This window comes from Hemitrygon akajei, chromosome 12 (genome assembly GCF_048418815.1).
Source record: "Hemitrygon akajei chromosome 12, sHemAka1.3, whole genome shotgun sequence".
Classification (NCBI taxonomy): Eukaryota; Metazoa; Chordata; class Chondrichthyes; order Myliobatiformes; family Dasyatidae; genus Hemitrygon; species Hemitrygon akajei.
In genome coordinates, this window is record NC_133135.1 from 15,355,914 (window position 1) to 15,375,461 (window position 19,548).

The following is a 19,548-nucleotide window of genomic DNA, read 5'->3' on the forward strand; positions in this document are numbered from 1 at the left end:
TTCCTTCCCAACTGTGGGCTAAAGGGCCTATTCCTGGTTTGTATTGTTTTATTAAAGTTGCATCTGCACGTTATTGCTTTGTGTCTTGTGACTAGGGTACTTAGGTTAACTTGAACAGCAATATTTCCTAATCTGCCAGCAATTTAAGAAAGGTTCTGCTTTTCCACTCACATTTTTCCACTCAATACGCCACTTGAGGTGTTGCTGCCCAATCACTCAGCATGTTTATATCCCCCTCAGCCTCTTTCAGTCTTCATCACCACTCACCTTTCTGCTGTGAGTTATGTCATCAGCAAGCACTGAAATAGGACATTTGCCAACCTCAGTTGCCGTGGGCAACACAGTAGCATAGCGGTTAGCACGATGCTTTACAGCACTAGCGATCGAGTTTCAATTCCCGCCACATTCTCCCCAGAATAGACAATAGACAATAGGTGCAGAAGTAGACCATTCGGCCTTTCGAGCCTGCACCACCATTTTGAGATCATGGCTGATCAATTACTATCAATACCCGGTTCCTGCCTTGTCCCCATATCCCTTGATTCCCCTATCCATAAGATAGCTATCTAGCTCCTTCTTGAAAGCATCCAGAGAATTGGCCTCCACTACCTTCTGAGGCAGTGCATTCCAGACCCCCACAACTCTCTGGGAGAAGAAGTTTTTCCTTAACTCTGTCCTAAATGACCTACCCCTTATTCTCAAACCATGCCCTCTGGTACTGGACTCTCCCAGCATCTGGAACATATTTCCTGCCTCTATCTTGTCCAATCCCTTAATAATCTTATATGTTTCAATCAGATCCCCTCTCAATCTCCTTAATTCCAGCGTGTACAAGCCCAGTCTCTCTAACCTCTCTGCGTAAGACAGTCCAGACATCCCAGGAATTAACCTCGTGAATCTACGCTGCACTTCCTCTACAGCCAGGATGTCCTTCCTTAACCCTGGAGACCAAAACTGTACACAATACTCCAGGTGTGGACTCACCAGGGCTCTGTACAAATGCAAGAGGATTTCCTTGCTCTTGTACTCAATTCCCTTTGTAATAAAGGCCAACATTCTATTAGCCTTCTTCACTGCCTGCTGCACTTGCTCATTCACCTTCAGTGACTGATGAACAAGGACTCCGAGATCTCTTTGTATTTCTCCCTTACCTAACTCTACACTGTTCAGATAATAATCTGCCTTCCTGTTCTTACTCCCAAAGTGGATAACCTCACACTTATTCACATTAAACGCCATCTGCCAAGTATCTGCCCACTCACCCAGCCTATCCAAGTCACCCTGAATTCTCCTAACATCCTCATCACATGTCACACTGCCACCCAGCTTAGTATCATCAGCAAATTTGCTGATGTTATTTTCTATGCCTTCATCCAAATCGTTAACGTAAATGGTAAACAGCTGTGGTCCCAATACCGAGCCCTGTGGCACCCCACTAGTCACCACCTGCCATTCCGAGAAACACCCATTCACCGCTACCCTTTGCTTTCTATCTGCCAACCAGTTTTCTATCCATGTCAATGCTTTCCCCCGATGCCCTGAGCTTTGATTTTACCCACCAACCTTCTATGTGGGACCTTATCAAATGCCTTCTGAAAATCGAGGTACACTACATCCACTGGATCTCCCCCGTCTAACTTCCTGGTTACATCCTCGAAAAACCCCAACAGATTAGTCAAGCATGATTTACCCTTGGTAAATCTGTGCTGGCTTGGCCCAATCCTATCACTGCTATCTAGATATGCCACTATTTCATCCTTAATAATGGACTCTAGCATCTTTCCCACCACCGATGTCAGGCTGACAGGTCGATAGTTCTCTGTTTTCTCCCTCCCTCCTTTCTTAAAAAGTGGGATAACATTAGCCATTCTCCAATCCTCGGGGATTGATCCTGAATCTAAGGAACATTGGAAAATGATTACCAATGCATCCGCAATTTCCAGGGCCACCTCCTTTAGTACCCTAGGGTGCAGACCATCTGGACCTGGGGATTTGTCAGCCTTCAGTCCCATCAGTCTTCTCATCACCATTTCCTTCCGAATGTCAATCTGTTTCATGACGTGGCATGAAAATAAAATATTTTAGAATCAGAGTCAGGTTTAATATCAGCAGCAATATCGTGGAATTTGTTGTTATGCAGTAACAGTACATTGTAATATATAATAATAAAAACTGTGAATTGCAGTAAGTATAAGTATAAATAAAATAGTTAAATTAAATAATTAGTGCAAAAAAGTAGTGGTGTTTCTGGGTTCAAGATCCATTCAGAAATCAGATGGCAGAGGGGAAGAAACTGTTCCTGAATCACTGAGTATGTGCCTTCAGGCTTCTGTACCCCTGTACCTCCACCCTGATGGTAGCATGATCTGGGTGATGGGGGTCCTTAAAGATATATTGCCACTTTTTTGAGGCATCGCTCTTGGAAGATGACCTGGATGCTATGGAGGCTGGTGGCCATATGGAGATAACTGAGTTCACACCTTTCTGCAGCTCCTGTCAATCCTGTGCAATGGCCCCCTCATACTAGACGGTGATGCAGCCAACTAGAAAGTTCTCCACGGTACATTTGTAGAAATTTGCGAGTGTCTTTGGTGATATGTCAAATCTCTTCAGACTCCTAATGAAATATAGCCACTGCTGTGCCTTTTTTGTAACTGCATCAATAGTTGGGCCCAGGATAGATCCTCAGAGATATTGACACACAGAAACTTGAAATTGTTCACTCTTTCCACTTCTGATCCCTCTACGAGGGACCATTCCTCTATGGTGTGTCTTACCTTGTCTTACCCATTCTGAAGTCCACAATCTGTTCTTTGGTCTTACTGACGTTGAGTGCAAGTTTGTTGCTGTGAAACCACTCAACTAGCTGATGTATCTCACTCCTGTACACTTTCTCGCCACCATGAGACATTCTGCCTACAATAGTTATGTTGTCAGCAAATTTAAAGATGGCATTTGTGCTGTGCTTAGCCACACAGTCATGGATGTAGAGAAAGTAAGCAGTAGGCTAAGCACGCATCCCTGAGGTGCACCAGCGTTGATAATCAGCAAGGTGGAGATGTTATTTCTGATCCACACAGGTTGTGCTCTTCCGATGAGGAAGTCGAGAATCCAGTTAGAGACAGCGGTTTTGAAGCTTTCTGATCATAACTGTAAGAATTATTGTGTTAAATCCTGAGCTGTAGTCAATAAACAATGGCCTGACAGAAGTATAAGTGTTGTCCAGGTGATCCAAGGCTGTGTGAAGAACCAATGACATTGCATCTGCTGTAGACCTACTGTACTGTATGTTTCAATGTACATGTGACAAACAAAGCTAATCTTTTTATTTTTATCATTGCAATAAGGTTTTGAGTATCTAGGCCCCCAGCTCCAAACCCTGTACCCTATCACTAGTCAGAGTCAGCCAACCTGAGAATAGCTTGCTTTGTCCAACTCTTTCTTTGTTTGTCTGTTAATCAACTCCCAGTTCATGCTAGTATTCTGTTTTCAGTTCCATGTGCACTCACTTTGTCACCTGTCTCCTGTGTAAGACCTTAATGAAACCCTTACATAATTCCAAAAATCTCTAACTGACCCACTCCCTCACTCAGATACATCCTCAAATAATTCCAAAAGGTTATCCAAAAATGATTTGTCTTCCTTTAATTCATGTTAATTCTGTTCAATTTCATTACAATTTTCTAAGTGTCTTGATACCAGAACCTAAAATAATAGATTTCAGCATTAACTCCAGTTCTGAGATCTGGCTCTCTCCCCCTCTTCTATCTTAATTACACCATCACATTTGCTACCCTCTCATCAGCAGAAACCATTTCAAAATCAGTAGGATCTAGGAAGATGATAAGCACAGCACCCACTAAAATCCACTCTGAAATATATATCATCATATCCTTGGAATTTTTCAACTTGGAGATTAATTATCTTCTCCAGTATCAATTTTCTATTGTTTATTCATTTCCTCATTCCCAGTGTACTCTTGCTTTCCTCATAGTTCTGGGTAATTTAATATGCTTTCTGAGAAAACAGAAGCAGTAAATTTTTGTTTAACTTCATTGCTTTTTCTTTATAAATTTCTCTGCCTGGAAGGGATCCAATTCACTCCAGATAAAGGATCTCAACCCAAAACGTTGACCACCAATCTCCCGAGGTAGATGTTGCCAGACCCCCTGGGTTTCTTGAATTTCTTGTGTTTTGTTCCGAATCCCAGCATTTACAGCCTCTTGCATCTCCAGGAACCCAATTAACTCATACTAGCCTTTTCCATTTTACATACCAAGAGAACCTATTTAGTTTTTATGCTATTATAACTTCAGTTTTCTCTTTCATTATTAATTTATTTTGTCATCCTTTGCTCAATTCTGGAGTATTAAAAGTCTTCAGGTTTCTGCCTTTTCTAGCAATTTAATAAGCCTATAATAACTATCTTTAATATTTCCTGTAATTCACAATAGAAAACCACTCCAGCTATGGTTTGGTGCACAAGGGAAAGTATATCTGTTTCTAATCTGTATTATTTCATAAAATATTTAGCCTGATCGGAATATTAGAGAACCAAGTTTCTAGTACGATTGAACAGCTGAAGAATATGACTACAAATATAGCACCAGAGGTCAGTGGAACTAAAAGGCAGTGAGTCCCGTGGACTTAATTATCAACAATACATAGCAGGGCAGATGGATTAGAGTGTAGGAAAGTGTATAACCATACACTTTGGTAGAAGAAATAAAGGTACAGACTATTTTTTTTAATAGGGGAGCAAATTCAGAAATCAGAGGTGCAAAGGGACTTGGGAGTCCAATTGCAGGATTCTCTAAAGGTTAACTTGCAGGTTGTATCAGTGGTAAGGAATTCAAATGCAATGCTAGCATCCATTTCAAGAGGACTAGAATATAAAAACAAGGATGTAATGTTGAGACTCTATAAAGCACTAGTGAGGCCTCACTTGGAGTATTGTAGGCAGTTTTCAAACCCTTATCTTAGAAAGGATGTGCTGAAACTGGAGAGGAATTAATGGAGGTTCACAAAAATGATTCCAGGATTGAATGGCTTTTCATATGAAGAGCGTTTGATGGCTCTGGGCCTGTATTAACTGCAATTCAGTAGAATAAGGGGTGACCTGCTTGAAACCTATCAAATGGTAAAAGGCCTTGATGGAGTGGATGTAGAGAGGATGTTTCCTATGGTGGGATTGTCTAAGACCAGAGGACACAGCCTCAGAATAGTGGAGCGTCCTTTTAGAACGGAGATGAGGAGGAATTGCTTTAGCCAGGGAGTAGTGAGTCTGTTGAATTCATTGCCACAGGTAACTGTGAAGGCCAAGTCTTTATGTATATTTAAGGCGGAGTTTGATGGATCCTTGATAGGTCCGGTCATGAAGAGATATGGGAGAAACATAGAAAACCTACAGCACAATACAGACCCTTTTTGCCCACGATGCTGTGCTGAACATGTGCTTACTTTAGAAATGACCTAGGGATACCCATTGCCCTCTATTTTTCTAAGCCATGTACTTAAGTTCCAAGAGAATCATAAAAGACCCTATTGTAGACAGGAGATTGGGCTGAGAGGATCACCCATAATGAACTGGTGGAGCAGACTCAATGGGCCAAATGACCTCATTCTGCTCCTATATCTTATGGATTATGGTCTTATCTTGGGATGCTCTCTACTGTACTTCTGTGTTGATTTTCAAAGTCCAGCACTCTTAAGCCTTCTCAGAAAGGAGATGTGTTGATGAACTTTCCTGATTGTATAGGTTGTGTTCTGGGACCATGAGAGGTTGTGTGAGATGTGCACTACGAGGAATTTGAAACTGCTCATAGATTCCACTGCTGTGCCACTGATATAACAAGGGAAGTAGGTGGTGCGAGTTTTCTTGAAGTCAGTAATCATCTCTTTTGTCCTATTATTGTTGAGGAAGAGTTTATCTGCCTGGCAGCTGGCCTGAAGCTCTTAGAGTATTAATCTAAGACCACACTTGGAAGATTGTGAGCAGTTTTGGGTGCCTTATTTAAGAAAGGATGTGCTGGCATTGAAGACGGTCCAGAGGAGGTTCACAAGAATGTGATTCAGGCTGAATCATATAACTTTTAAACTTCTATATCATAGTGCATGCACTCTTTCATGTTTTTCTGACTATAGGATTATTAATTAATACTTTCTCATTGCGCAGTAATAGAACAAATGTTGAAATGTTGAAATGCCTCGATAGAGAGGATGTGGAGAGGATGTTTCCTATGGTGGGGGAAGTCTAAGACCAGAAGACACAGCCACAGAACAGAGTGACCTCCTAATAGAATGGACATAAGGAGCAATTTCTTTAGCCAAAGAGTGGTGAAACTACAGAATTCATTGGCATAGGCGTCTGTGGAAGCAAAGTCATTTAGTATATTTAAGACAGAGGTTGATAGATTCTTGACTAGTCAAGGCAAATGGGGAGAAGGGAGGAGATTGGGACTGAGAGGGAAATTGGATCGGCCATAATGAAATAGTAAATTAGACTCGATGGGCCAAATGGTTCTTCTCCTATATCTTATGGTCTTATGACTTAACTAAAATAGATTATGGTCTTTTCAAACCCCCCAGATACTCAATTGACTGTTCTAGAAATCCGTCTTATATACATTCTAAAAATTCATCTTTAGCATTTTTACAACAAATTTCATTTGCCCAGCATGTATATCAATTACAGTCTCTCTCAGTTATTGTAAATGCAAGAGATTCTGCAGATGCTGGAAATCTTGAGCAATGCACACAAAATGCTGGAGGAACTCAGCAGGTCAGGCAGCATCTACAAAGGCAAATAAACAGTCAATGATTCCGGCCAAGACGCTTCATCAAGACAGGAAAATAAGTAGACAGAAGCTAGAATAAGATGGTGGAGTGGAGGGAAAGTACACATACTGGGAGGTGACATTTTCTCCAGTCTTGATGAAGGGTCTCGGCTCAAACCATCAACTGTTTATTCCCCTCCATGGATGCCGTCAGAATTGCTAAGTTCCTCCAGCATTTTGTGTGTGTTGTTCTCACAGTTATTGTGTTATCTTGTTATGTTTATCTCTCATTCCTTTATTCATACCATGCTGTACATCACACTATCCAGAGTTTATAAAGTAATAACTAGTGTATCCACTATCTTCACTTTCATTCCCTTGTATTGGTCATCAATCCATGAGGACTCTGGCTTTTAGTCCCATTGCTTCTTCTATAGACTAAAGGGACATCCCTTTATAACTGAGTGATGCAACATCAATAACTCTCGGAGACGGGAGGCGAACGATAGGCTTTTATGAGCTGCAAGAAACCACCACACAACATCCTGGAGACTGAGGGGGGGGGGGAGCAGTGCCTCCAACCGCCTTTATACCGGGGTCTGTGGGAGGAGCCACAGGAGCAGTCAGCAGAGGGGCGTGTCCAGACAGGTATATGCAGTTCACCACACTGAGATAAGGAGAAATTTCCTCAGCAAGAGGAAACTGTTATTCCGCCAAGTCCCATCGACTTTCACTGAACTGTAACCCTCCATAACCTTCCCATCCATGTACTTATCCAAACTTCTCTTAAATGTTGCATTCAAATCCGCCTCCACCACTTCCCATGGCAGTTTGTTCCACACTCACAGTAACGTCTGAGTGAAGAAGTTCCCCCTCTGGTTCCCCTAAAATATTTCACCTATCACACTTATCATTTACCCTGTCTAAACCTCTCATAACTTTATATATCTCTATCAAATCTCCCCTCATTCTCCTACACTCCAGGGAAAAAAAAAGTCATGACCTATTCAACCTTTCCCTATAAGTCACGTCCTCAATTCCTGGAAATATCCTTGCAAGTTTTCTTGGTACACTTTCAATTTTATGGATATCTTTCCGGTAGGTAGGGACTAGAACTCCACACAATAGATTCGCTGTTCTACTAAAACTGCTCAGAAATGCACTATGGGAAATTGCAATTGGGTCCAGTTAACCAAGACTGACTTCAGTTTTCCCATGACTGACAGTCTATAATGCAGCAACAAAGCCAACTAGTTGAATTTAAAGCATACATTTGATGTTCTTGAAGTAATACAAGAACATCAACTTCTGCCTTAAATATACCTACAGACTTGGCCCCCACTGCCTTCTGTGGCAGAGCATTCCACATATTCACCACTCTCTGACTAAAAGAAAATCCTCCTTTCCTCTGTCCTAAAAGGTCACCCATCAAATTTGAGGCTGCGCCCTCTAGTTCTGGACACCTCCACCATAGGAAACATCCTCTCCACATCTACTTTATCTAGTCCTTTCAACATTCAGTCGATTTCAATGCGCTTGCCCTGCATTTTTCTATATTCCAGTGAGCACAGGCACAAAGTTGCCAAACTCTCCTTGAATGTTAACCCCTTCATTCTCGGAATCATCCTCATGAACCTCCTCTGTGCTCCCTCCAATGACAACATATCCTTTCTGAGATATGGAGCACAAAACGGTTGAAAATACTCCAATTGCAAACTGACCAGTGTCTTATAAAGCCTCAGCATTATCTCCTTGTTTTTTATATACTATTCCTCTTGAAATAAATGCCAACATTGTATTTGCCTTCTTTACCACAGACCGTATGGGAGTCTTGCATGAGGACACATAAGTTCCTCTGCACCTTTAATATTTGAACCTTCTCCCCATTTAGATAATAGTTCGTACTATTGCTCCTTTTACCAAAATGCATTATTATACATTTTCCAACTGCCTCTTTTTGCCCATTCTTCCAAATTGTCTAAGTACTGATGAAAATCACATTGCACTCAGCACTACATACCCCTCCACCTATCTTCATATCATAGAACCATAGAACCAAAGAACATTACAGCACAGAAAAAGGCCTTTTGGCCCTTCTTGGCTGTGCTGAATCATTTTTCTGCCTAGTCCCACTGACCTGAACCTGGACCATATCCCTCCATACACCTCTCATCCATATACCTATCCAAGTTTTTCTTAAATGTTAAAAGTGAGCCCGCATTTACCACTTCAACTGGCAGCTCATTTGCAAACTTTGCCACAAAGTTATCAGTTCCATTATCCAAATCACTGACAAACAATGTGAAAAGTAGCAGTCCCAATACCAACCTCTGAAGAACAGCACTACCTACTGGCAGCCAACCAGAAAAGGCCCTCTTTATTCCCACTCGCTGCCTCCTGTCTGTCAGCCATTCCTCTATTCATGCCAATATCTTTCCTGTAATCCCATAGCATTTTATCTTGTTAAGTAGACTCATGCGTGGCATCTTATCAAATGCCTTCTGGAAGTCCAAGTAAGTAACATCCACTGCCTCTCCTTTGTTCACCCTGCTTGTTACTTCGTCAAAGAACTCTAACAGATTTGTCAGACATGATTTCCCTTTACAGAACCCATGCTAACTTTGACTTATTTTATCAATAGTCTCCAAGTACCCGAAACCTCATCCTTAGTAATAGATCCCAACACTTTCCTAGCCACTGAGGTTAGTGTAACTGGCCTATAATTTCCTTTCTTTTGCCATTCTCCTTTCTTAAAGAGTGGAGTGACATTTACAATCTTCCACTCCTCTGGAACCATGCCAGAATCAAATGATGCTTAAAAGATCATGACCAATGCATCTGTTATCTCTTCGGCAACCTCTCTCAGGACTCTGGGCTGTAGTCCACCTGGTCCAAGTGACTTATCCACATTAAGACTTTGAGGTTGCCTTGAATTTCTTCCTTTCTAATAGCAATGGCACTCACTCCTGCTCCCTGACACTCATAGACCACTGGCACAGTGCTTGTGTCTTCCACAATGAAGAGTGATGCAAAGTAGCTATGAAGTTCATCTGCCGTTTCTTTGTCCCCCGTTACTACTTAACAGCACTATTTCCCAGTAGTCCAATATCAACTCTCAGCTCCCTTTTACTCTTTATGTAACAGAAATACTTTTAGTACTCTGTTTTATATTATTGGCTGGCTTGCCCTCAAATTTCATCTTTTCCCTTCTTACAACTTTTTTAGTTGTCTTTTGTTAGGTTTGAAAAGATTCCCAATCATCCAACTTCCCACTCAATTTTGCAACCTTATATGCCCTTTCCTTGGTTTTGATGCAGTCTTAAACTTCTCTTGTCAGCCCTGGTTGCCTAGCCCTGCCATTTGAGAACAACTTCTTCTGTGGGACACATCCAGCGCTTTGTGAACTATTCCCAGAAACTTCAGCAGCCTTGTGAACTATTCTCAGAAGCATCAGCCATCTCTGCTCTGCTGTCATCCCCACCAGTATCCTCCTCCAATCCACCTGGGCAAGCTCCTCCCTCATGCCTCTGTAATTTATTTTATTCCATTGCAATATGGATACATCTGATGTGTGGTTCTCCCTCTCAATTTGCAGTATGAATTCAATCATATTACGATCACTATCTCCTAAGGGTTCCTTTATTTTAAGCTCCCTAATAAGATCCAGGTAATTACACAACACCCAATCTAAGATAGCTTTTCTCCCAGTAGGCTCAAGAACAAGCCATTCTAAAAAGCTATCTCATAGGTATTCGACAGGATCCCTCTCTTGCGATCCAACACCAACCGGATTTTCCCAATCCCCCTGCATATTGAAGACACCCATTACAATTGTTTCATCGCCCTTATTATATGCCTTTTCGAGCTCCCTTTGCAATCTTAACCCTACACCTTGGCTACTAATCGGAGGCCTATATGATTCCCATAATGAATTTTTGATCTTTGCAGTTTCTTAACTCCACCTAAAAAGGTGCAACATTCTCTGACCCTCTGTCACCTCTTTCTAAAGATGTAATTCCGACTCTTACCAACAGAGCCATAGCAACATCTATGCCTTCCTGCCTGTCCTTTCAATACAAAGTCTATCTTTTGATGTTAATCTTCTAACTATTCCCTTTATCAGCCACGACTCAGTGATGCACACAACGTCATGCCAGCCAGTCTCTAATTGCACCACTGGCTCGTCCCGTCCACCTTATTCCAAATGCTATGCACATTCTTCGCCCTCTTGAAATATCCCTCTGTGGTACAATTTAACTCTTTGCTTTGTCTGCATTTGTACCTAATCATTGGATTCTCCTTCCCTACATTCATGTTACATCCATCATCTACCTGTAAACATGCTGGTTCATCCTCAGCTCCATCATCTTGGTTCCCATCTCCTCTATGGATACAGAGTCCAAAGCAGTGAAGCAAAGTGGCATCAACTTCATGGACCCTGCATAGACTACTGAGGAGGATGTGTTTGCTACCCTGAGGCAAATCAGGATGGATAAATCCCCAGGGCCTAACAAGGAGTTCCCTTGGAACCAACAGGAGGTGTGCAGAAATTGCTGGGGCCCTAGCAGAGGTATTTAAAAAATCCTTAGTTACAGGAGAGGAATCAGTAGATTGGAGGATAGCCAATGTTGTTCCACTGTTTACTAAAGTCTCTAAACATAAACCAGGAAGTTATAGGCCAGTGAGTCTAACATCAGTTGTGGGAAAGTTATTGGGGGTATTCTAAAGGACTGGATATAAAAGTATTTGGATAAAAGTGAACTGATTGAGGATAGTTTGCATGGTTTTGTGAATGGTAGGTCATTTCTAACCAATCTTATAGAGTTTTTTGAGGAAGTTACCAGGGAAGTGGATGAATGCAAGGCAGTGGATGTGTCCACATGGACTTTAGAAAAGCATTTGACAAGGTCCCGCATAGGAGGCTGGTCAAGAACATTCAGTCGCTTGACATTCAGACATTGGCTTTGTGGGAGAAGCCAGAGAGTGGTAGTAGAGGGTTGCCTCTCTAACTGGAGTTCTGTGACTAGCGGTGTGCCACAGGGATTGGTGTTGGTTCCTTTGTTGTTTGTTATCTATACCAATGATCTGGATGATAATGTGGCTAACTGGATCAGGAAATTTGTGCATGACATCAAGATAGGGGGAGCAGTGGTCAGTGAGGAAGGGTATCATGGGTTGCAGAGAGATCTGCACCAGCTGGGAAAATGGGCTGAAAAATGGCAGATGGAATTTACTGCAGACGCGTGCAAGGTTTTACACTTTGGTAGGACCATCCAGAGTAGATCAGCACAGTGAACTGTAGTGTACTGAGGAGTGTGGTAGAACAAAGGAATGTGGGAATACAGGTCACAGGTAGATAGGGTCATAAAGAATGCTTTTGGCACATTGATTTATGAAGGCCAATGCTTTGAGTACAGGAGGTGAGATGCGATGTTGAAGTCATTTAAGATTAAGTGAGGCCTAATTTGGAGTATTGAGTCCAGTTTTGGTCACTACTTCCAGGAAAGATATAAACAAGGTTGAAGGAGTGCAGAGAAATTTTAAAAGGATGTTGCCGGGTCTTGAGGACCTGAGTTATAAGGAGAGATTGAATAGTTTAGGACTTTATTCTTTAGAACACAGAAGGCTGAAAGGAGAGGAGGTACACATAATTATGAGGGGTATAGATAAGGTAAATACAAACAAGCTTTTTCCACTGAGGTTGCATGGAACTACAATCAGAGGTCATGGCTTTAGGATGGAAGGTAAGAAGTTTAAGTGGAACATGAGGGGAAACCTCTTCTCTCAGAGGGTTGTGAGGGCGTAGACTGAGCTGCCAGCACAAGTGGCCCAGGTGACATCGATTTCAATGTTTAAGAAAAGTTTGGGTAAGTACATGGATAGCAGGGGTATGGAGGGCTGTGTAGGTGTAGGTTGTTGGGAGTGTTATGAACCCCGTAACTGGGAGTCTTACCAGCAAAGATAGGAGTAGCCGTTGAAGTCTGATGATACTATTTTTAACAGTATTTATTAGTAAAAATACACAAAAATAATATCAATGCAAATATACAGATAATATATGTCATCAATACTAAACCTAAAAGTGCGGGTATAATAATAATCAACAAGAAATAAGCTCTATCGTTGTCTAGGGGATCATGAATTGTCCGATGGAAATCTAAAGTTCATTTCAGTTCATATAGGCTGCAGCCGTTGTTGATCGCTGTGTTGCAATTGTTGGAGAGAGAGAGAGAAAGAGAAAAACTTGCCGACTTTCCTTGTTACGATCTTGATCCGTATCCGTCCTTTAGCTAGACCGTTCCGTGGAGGACTCGCCACCCAGGCAAGGATGGACACACACACAAGCCCCCCACCGGTCTCGTACGTTTCTCCTGGTGTGTCTGAGGGGTGTTTCCCAGACCCGACTTTTATCCTCACTCACGGGGTCTCAGATGTCAATCAGGTTGGGATGAAGCAATCCCTCAACCAGACCACTCTGGTTGTCCCCTGAGGGGTTTCAATGAATAGTACAGTACTCAATACCCAATTCCTCCTTCAAGAGACAATAGCAGTAATCCCTCTCTTTGTCAATCGGAGACATTCCACCTTGTTGTGTATTCTGTGTTGTCTATAACAACTGCCTTTGCTGTGATCCTACGTCTCTCTCTCTCTCTCTCATTACTGACATGATGTGTATCTCTCTCATTTCCTGGGTATCAGACCCGAAATAATAGCGATTTTTCGATTCTCAAAAAGGGGGGGGGCGACTTTGCTCCCTTCATTCGTAATGGGAGTAGCCAGTTTAAATGGTTTTCGGCATGGACTAATTGCGTCGAAGGACCCTTTTCTGTGCTGTACTTCTCTATAACTCTATGACAGGCTCTAGGAGAGTTACACATAATAAAAATTAATTACATTCATAAACATGAGAAAATCTGCAGATGCTGGAATCCAGAGCAACACACACCAAATGCTGGAAGAATTCAGCAGTCAAGCAACATTTATAGAAATGAATAAAAAGCCAACATTTTTGGCCAAGACCTTTCTCTGGGAATGAAAAGGCACCAGAATAAAAAGGCAGGGGAATGGAAGGAAATATCCTCGATGATGGTAGGTGAACCCAGGTGGGTAAGAAAGTTAAAGGGTTGGAGAAGAAGGAATCTGATAGGAGTGTAAAGGGACCATAGGGGAAAGAGAAGGATGAGGGGACCCAGGGGAAAGCATTAAGTAGGTAAAAAGAGGTAAAATTACAGAGAGGGGAATAAAAGAAGGGGGGGATTTTTTTAATTAGGAGAAATTGATATTCATCCCATCTGATTGGAGGGTACCCAGATGGAATACAAGGTGTTGCTATTCCACCCTGAGCATGGCCTCATTTGGCACAATAGGAAGCCATGGAATGAAATGTCAGAATGGGAATTAAAATGTTTGGCCTCCAGGAAATTCTGTGGTCTCAATACCTGGCTTGCTTTCTCAGAGAATTACTCAATCAGTTGTCTGGATGGAAATTGCATTGCTGATGTGTGGTGAACTAGATATACCTGTCTGACTGCTCCTGTGGCTCCTCCCAAGACCCTGCTGACTGCCCCTGTGGCTCCTCCCACAGACCCCTGTATAAAGGCGACTGTGGCCTGCTGCTCTCCCTCATTTTCCCCAGGATGTAGTGTTGTTCTTCAGTCAATAAAAGCCGATATCTCACTTCCTAAGTCTCGGCGTGAGTTATTGATGGTGCATCATGATGTATGAGATTGCAAGAGGTTACAAAGGGTTGTAGACTCAGCCGGCTCTGTCTTAGGCATATGCTCCCCACTAACCAGTACATCTTCTAGAGGTGCTGCCTCAAGATGTGGTATCCATCATTAAGGACCCACATGATTCAGAACAAGCTCTCTTCGTGTTATTACCATCTGGGAGGAGGCATAGGAGCATGAAGATACACACTCAATGATTGAGGAAAAGCTTCTTTCCCTCTGTCATAAGATCTCTGAACTGTCCATGAACACTACCTCATTATTCCGTTTCTATGCATTTTTACTTTAGAAACATAGAAACATAGAAAACCTACAGCACAATACAGGCCCTTCGGCCCACAAAGCTGTGCCAAACATGTCCTTACCTTAGAAATTACACAGGGTTACCCATAGCCCTCTGTTTTTCTGATCTCCATGTACCTGTCCATGAGTCTCTTAAAAGACCCTATCGTAACCACCGCTGCCGCCGGCAGCCCATTCCACACACATACCACTCTCTGCGTAAAAAATCTTACCCCTAACTTCTCCTCTAGAGTACTAGAGGGCACCTTAAAACTGTGTCCTCTAATACTAGCCATTCCAGCCCTGGTCTGACTATCACGTGATCAATGCCTCTCATCATCTTATACACCTCTATCAGGTCATCTCTCATCCTCCGTCGCTCCAAGGTAAAAAGGTTGAGTTCACTCAACCTATTCTCATAAGGCATGCTCGCCAATCCAGGCAACATCCTTGTAAATCTCCTCTGCACCCTTTCTATGGTTTCCACATTTATTTTTGTTATTTATAGTAAATTTACACCTTTGCATTGTTATGCTGCTGCAACACAACTCATTTCTCAACATGTAAGTCAATGATATTAAATCTGATTCTGATTCTAATTATCAAAGTTCAAAGTAAATTTTATTATTTAAGTATACATCACCATATACAATCCTGAGATTCATTTTCTTGTGGGTATACTCAATAAATCTAGAGAATAAAACCATCACAGAATCAATGAAACACTGCCTAACTAGGGAGTACAACCAGAGTGCAGAAGACAAAAAACTCTGCAAATACAAAAATAATACATTAATTGATAAAAAATAATTATCAAGAACATGAGATGAAGAGTCGTTGTGTATGGCCATTGATTGTGAGAATATTTCAATGGTGGGAAAGTGAAGTTGAGTGAAGTTATCCCCTTTGGTTCAACAGCCTGATGGTTGATGGGTTATAACTGTTCCTGAATCTGATAGTGTGAGTCCTGAGGCTCGTGTACATTCTTTCTGATGGCAGCTGTGAGAAGAGAGTATGTCCATCACGAAGATGGTGAAGTCCACCATTAAGGACCTCCACCACCCAGGACACGCCCTCTTCTCATTACTACCATCTGGAAGAAGGGACAGAAGCCTAAAGGTACACACTCAACAATTCATGAACAGCTTCTTTTCTGTCTTCCAATTCTGAATGGACATTGAACCCATGAACACTATCTCACTACTTTTTTTATTTCTGTTTTGGTACTATCTATTTAATTTAACTATTTATATATATATATATATATATACATATACATATACTGTATTTCACAATCTTTCTGTAGTATCATGTATTGCATTGTACTGCTGCCACGAAGTTAACAAATTTCATGACATATGCTAATGATATTAAACCTGATTCTGATTCTATTTCTAATGTCCTGGCTGGTGGGGGTCCCTGATGATGGATGCTGCTTTCCTGTTACAGAGTTTCATGTAACAGAGCTCAATGGTTGGGAGGGATTTACCCATGATGGACTGGGCCATATCCACCACTCTTTGTAGGATTTTCCATTCAAGGGCACTGGTGTTTCCATACCAGACTGTGATGCCACCAGTCAATATACTCTGCCCTACAAAGTTTGTCAGACTTTAGCTGTCATGTGGAATTTCCACAAACGGCTAAGGGAGTAGAGGCGGTGCCATGCTTTCTTCGTAATTGCACTTACACGCTGGGCCCAGGACAGGTCCTCTGAAATTTCAACAGCTAGAAATTTAATGTTGTGAGGCATTTAAACCCACTAGGTCAGGAAATAAATATGCATATCCTTTTCTCCATTTAGGAAATATTGAAATGAATTCATTAGAACCTGACATTTCTGAAGAAGTTTATGATAGCGAAATAGGAGACTTCAACAGGGTTCAAGCAGGAGGATCAATTTCGCTTCCCGTCGCACCCATTATTGACTTCCCACCAAGTAAAATCACAGACCTTCAAGGAACATTACTTGAGAATAACATTCAACTGGAATGGACGGCACCAGGAGGAGACTATGACCGTGGATCAGGTAACACTGGCCAGGCTGAAGTTACTTAAAAATAATTTTGCTTTCTGGGTTTGAATTTTGACAACCTGCATGGACATGCAGATAGCTGTCACATATTGTATACCTGATTTGATCCTAAAACATCTGGGTGGATTAAATCAAGTCAAGACACAAAGGGACAATGCAGAGTTATTTTTAGAAGGTTATTAAAACTAATATAATATAAAGCATTGTTAATACATGAATATTACAATATAAAGCACTATGACTGAGGGCCTCCGTCAGTCAGAGTTGGCCATGGATATTGCATCTTAGTGGTTTAGATACACAAGTCTGGACAGTACAATATGGAGAACAAGCTGTTACCCATGTTACAAACTCCCCGTCTGTGTTGGTGTGTGGCCAAGTGGTTTAGGCGATGGTCTAGTGATCTAAAGGCCGCTAGTTCGAGCCTCAGCTAAGGCAGCGTGTTGTGTCCTTGAGCAAGGCACTTAACCACACATTGCTGTGCGATGAAACCAGTGCAGAGCTGTGTCGGCCCTTGCCCTTCCCTTGGACAACATCGGTAGCGTGGAGAGGGGAGACTTGCAGCTTGGGCAACTGCCAGTCTCCCATACAACCCTGCCCAGGCCTGCGCCCTGGAAACTTACCAAGGCACAAATCCATGGTCTCTCTAAACTAACAGATGCCTATAAAAAGAAACTCCCCCTCTCCATGTACCTGATAAACACAAAGGAACGGCAGATACAGTTTAGTACCAGAAGCATTGCAGGAGTCGCCAGTCAGTATTGAGCTCAATGTAGGACTGCCTTAGAGATTCCAGTTCTGGATTTTTCCCTCAGTGTTTACTCCCAAAGCCTTCCCCATGAGTGGGTATTGCTGCAAAGCAGCGGAAGTTTGAGATCAGAGTTTTCCTTCTTCTAGCAGAGCTGTCAACCGTGGCTGACAAGCCCCATTTCCCTGGTTTTAAGGCACTAATAACCTGCCTTTGCCCCTTCTGTCAGTAGAAATGCTCCCGCTGGGCTTGGTAGCTAAGCCACACATGAAGGCCAGAAGCTGGACTTGGTTGTCAGAGACTATTTGAGGCACTCACCACTGGGAGCATTTAATAGGCAGCAGGAGTTTGTTCCCATGACCATTCCTAGCTATACAATCTTAACGGACCTTAAAGCAATACATATTAAATAAACTATTGAAAGAAGTTACAAAAGAATTAAACATGAAGTGGCCACTTTATTAAGTTACTTCCTGTACCTAATAAAGTGGCCATAGAGTGCATGTCCATGGTCTTCTGTTGCTGTAGCCCATCCACATCGAGGTTCAATGTGTTGTGTGTTCAGAGATGCTCTTCTGCTCATCACTATTGTCGTGTGATTATTTAACCTACTGTCAGCTTGAACTAGTCTGGCCCGTTTCATCTGACCTCACTCATTAACAAGACATCTCTGTTCACAGAGTTGCCACTCATTCTTTTTGAATTATGTGCAGTCTGTATAAATTCTAGAGGCTGCTTTGCATGAAAATCCTGGAGATCAGCAGTTTCTGAGATGCTCAAATCATCCATCTGGCACTAATAATCATTCCACGGTGAAAATCACTTAGATCACATTTCCTCCCCATTCTGATGTTTGGTCTGAATGACAACTGAACTTCTTAACTCTATCTGCATGCTTTTATGCATTGACTTGCTGCCACACAATTGACTGATTAGATGTTTGCATTAATGAGCAGGAGTACAGCTGTTCCTAATGAAGTGCTCACTGAGTGTGTACATTCTGCCCATTGAGTGTATGATACAAAATACTACACACTGACACAACGTCTGCATTCTGACAATCTTACAAAGCTTCAGATCTAAACAGTTACTGGAGTTATGACACATGTATATTTCTTGAACTCCAATTCTGATTACAGATCACCCTGTGATCACTTGCATGGATAGCCAGCTCCTATCCGTAAAGGTGAACAGTTCTGTCTGCAGTTCCCTTGTAAGTTGCTCTGAAACATTCCTTTTTATAGAGTGATAGTCACAGAGCAGTACAACAGGGAGATAGGCCATTCTGCCCTTCTCCTCCATGCCAGCCAAGATCCATCTAATCTAGTTCCATTTTCTAAATAATAATATCCAAAAACCAAATGCTGGCAAACCCATCTTCTTTGATATTCCCTACTGAAATTCATGCTTTTTTTCATTTTATTGTTTTGAGAAGATCACTGAGCACATCAGCATCTAAAGAACTTTTTACCTTAGTGATCATTTAAATGCATCTGTTGACTTGAAAATTGTTTGGGCAGACATAACACAGAAGATGGGAGGAGAGAGCAGGTAAGTAAACTGTCTGCAATATGTATGAATCAGATACCTAAATGGTCCATTGACCCATGAACCTGGCCTTCTGCACTATTTCTTTATCTTGTAGCTCATAGTAATTTTATTGCATTGCACTGCGGTAGGTGGCCATTGTGTCCAATGATGACAGGAAACCTGTGTGGGAGAATTTTTAAAGTGAAAAAACTGTTCTACTTGGACAGTTCCACTCGCTCGACCTCAGAAGTCCAGGTCCAGTGGTACAAACAAGTGTCACAAACTGGGGTCTTCCGTAGTTGCAGAGGATGACCATGATGTCTTCTGTGCTTTGTCAGGCCGTTCACGCTCCGTGGAGTGTTACAGTAGCACCTTCCTGGCCATTGGATCTCACTGTAGGTCTCATCCACCCAGTCCGCTGGAGCTGACTTTGCATGCTAGGACAGG

The 19,548-nt window shown here is 42.1% G+C and overlaps 1 protein-coding gene across 1 annotated transcript in view; it reads left to right on the top strand.

The window, feature by feature from the left end:
* The window catches only part of LOC140737431 (calcium-activated chloride channel regulator 1-like), an 85,683-nt gene that overhangs the window by 55,451 nt on the left and 10,684 nt on the right, over positions 1 to 19,548 (top strand). The window contains exon 13 of the mRNA XM_073063918.1: positions 16,593 to 16,817. Coding sequence (XP_072920019.1) covers positions 16,593 to 16,817 — 225 coding nt within the window. The remainder of the gene's footprint in view (positions 1 to 16,592; positions 16,818 to 19,548) is intronic.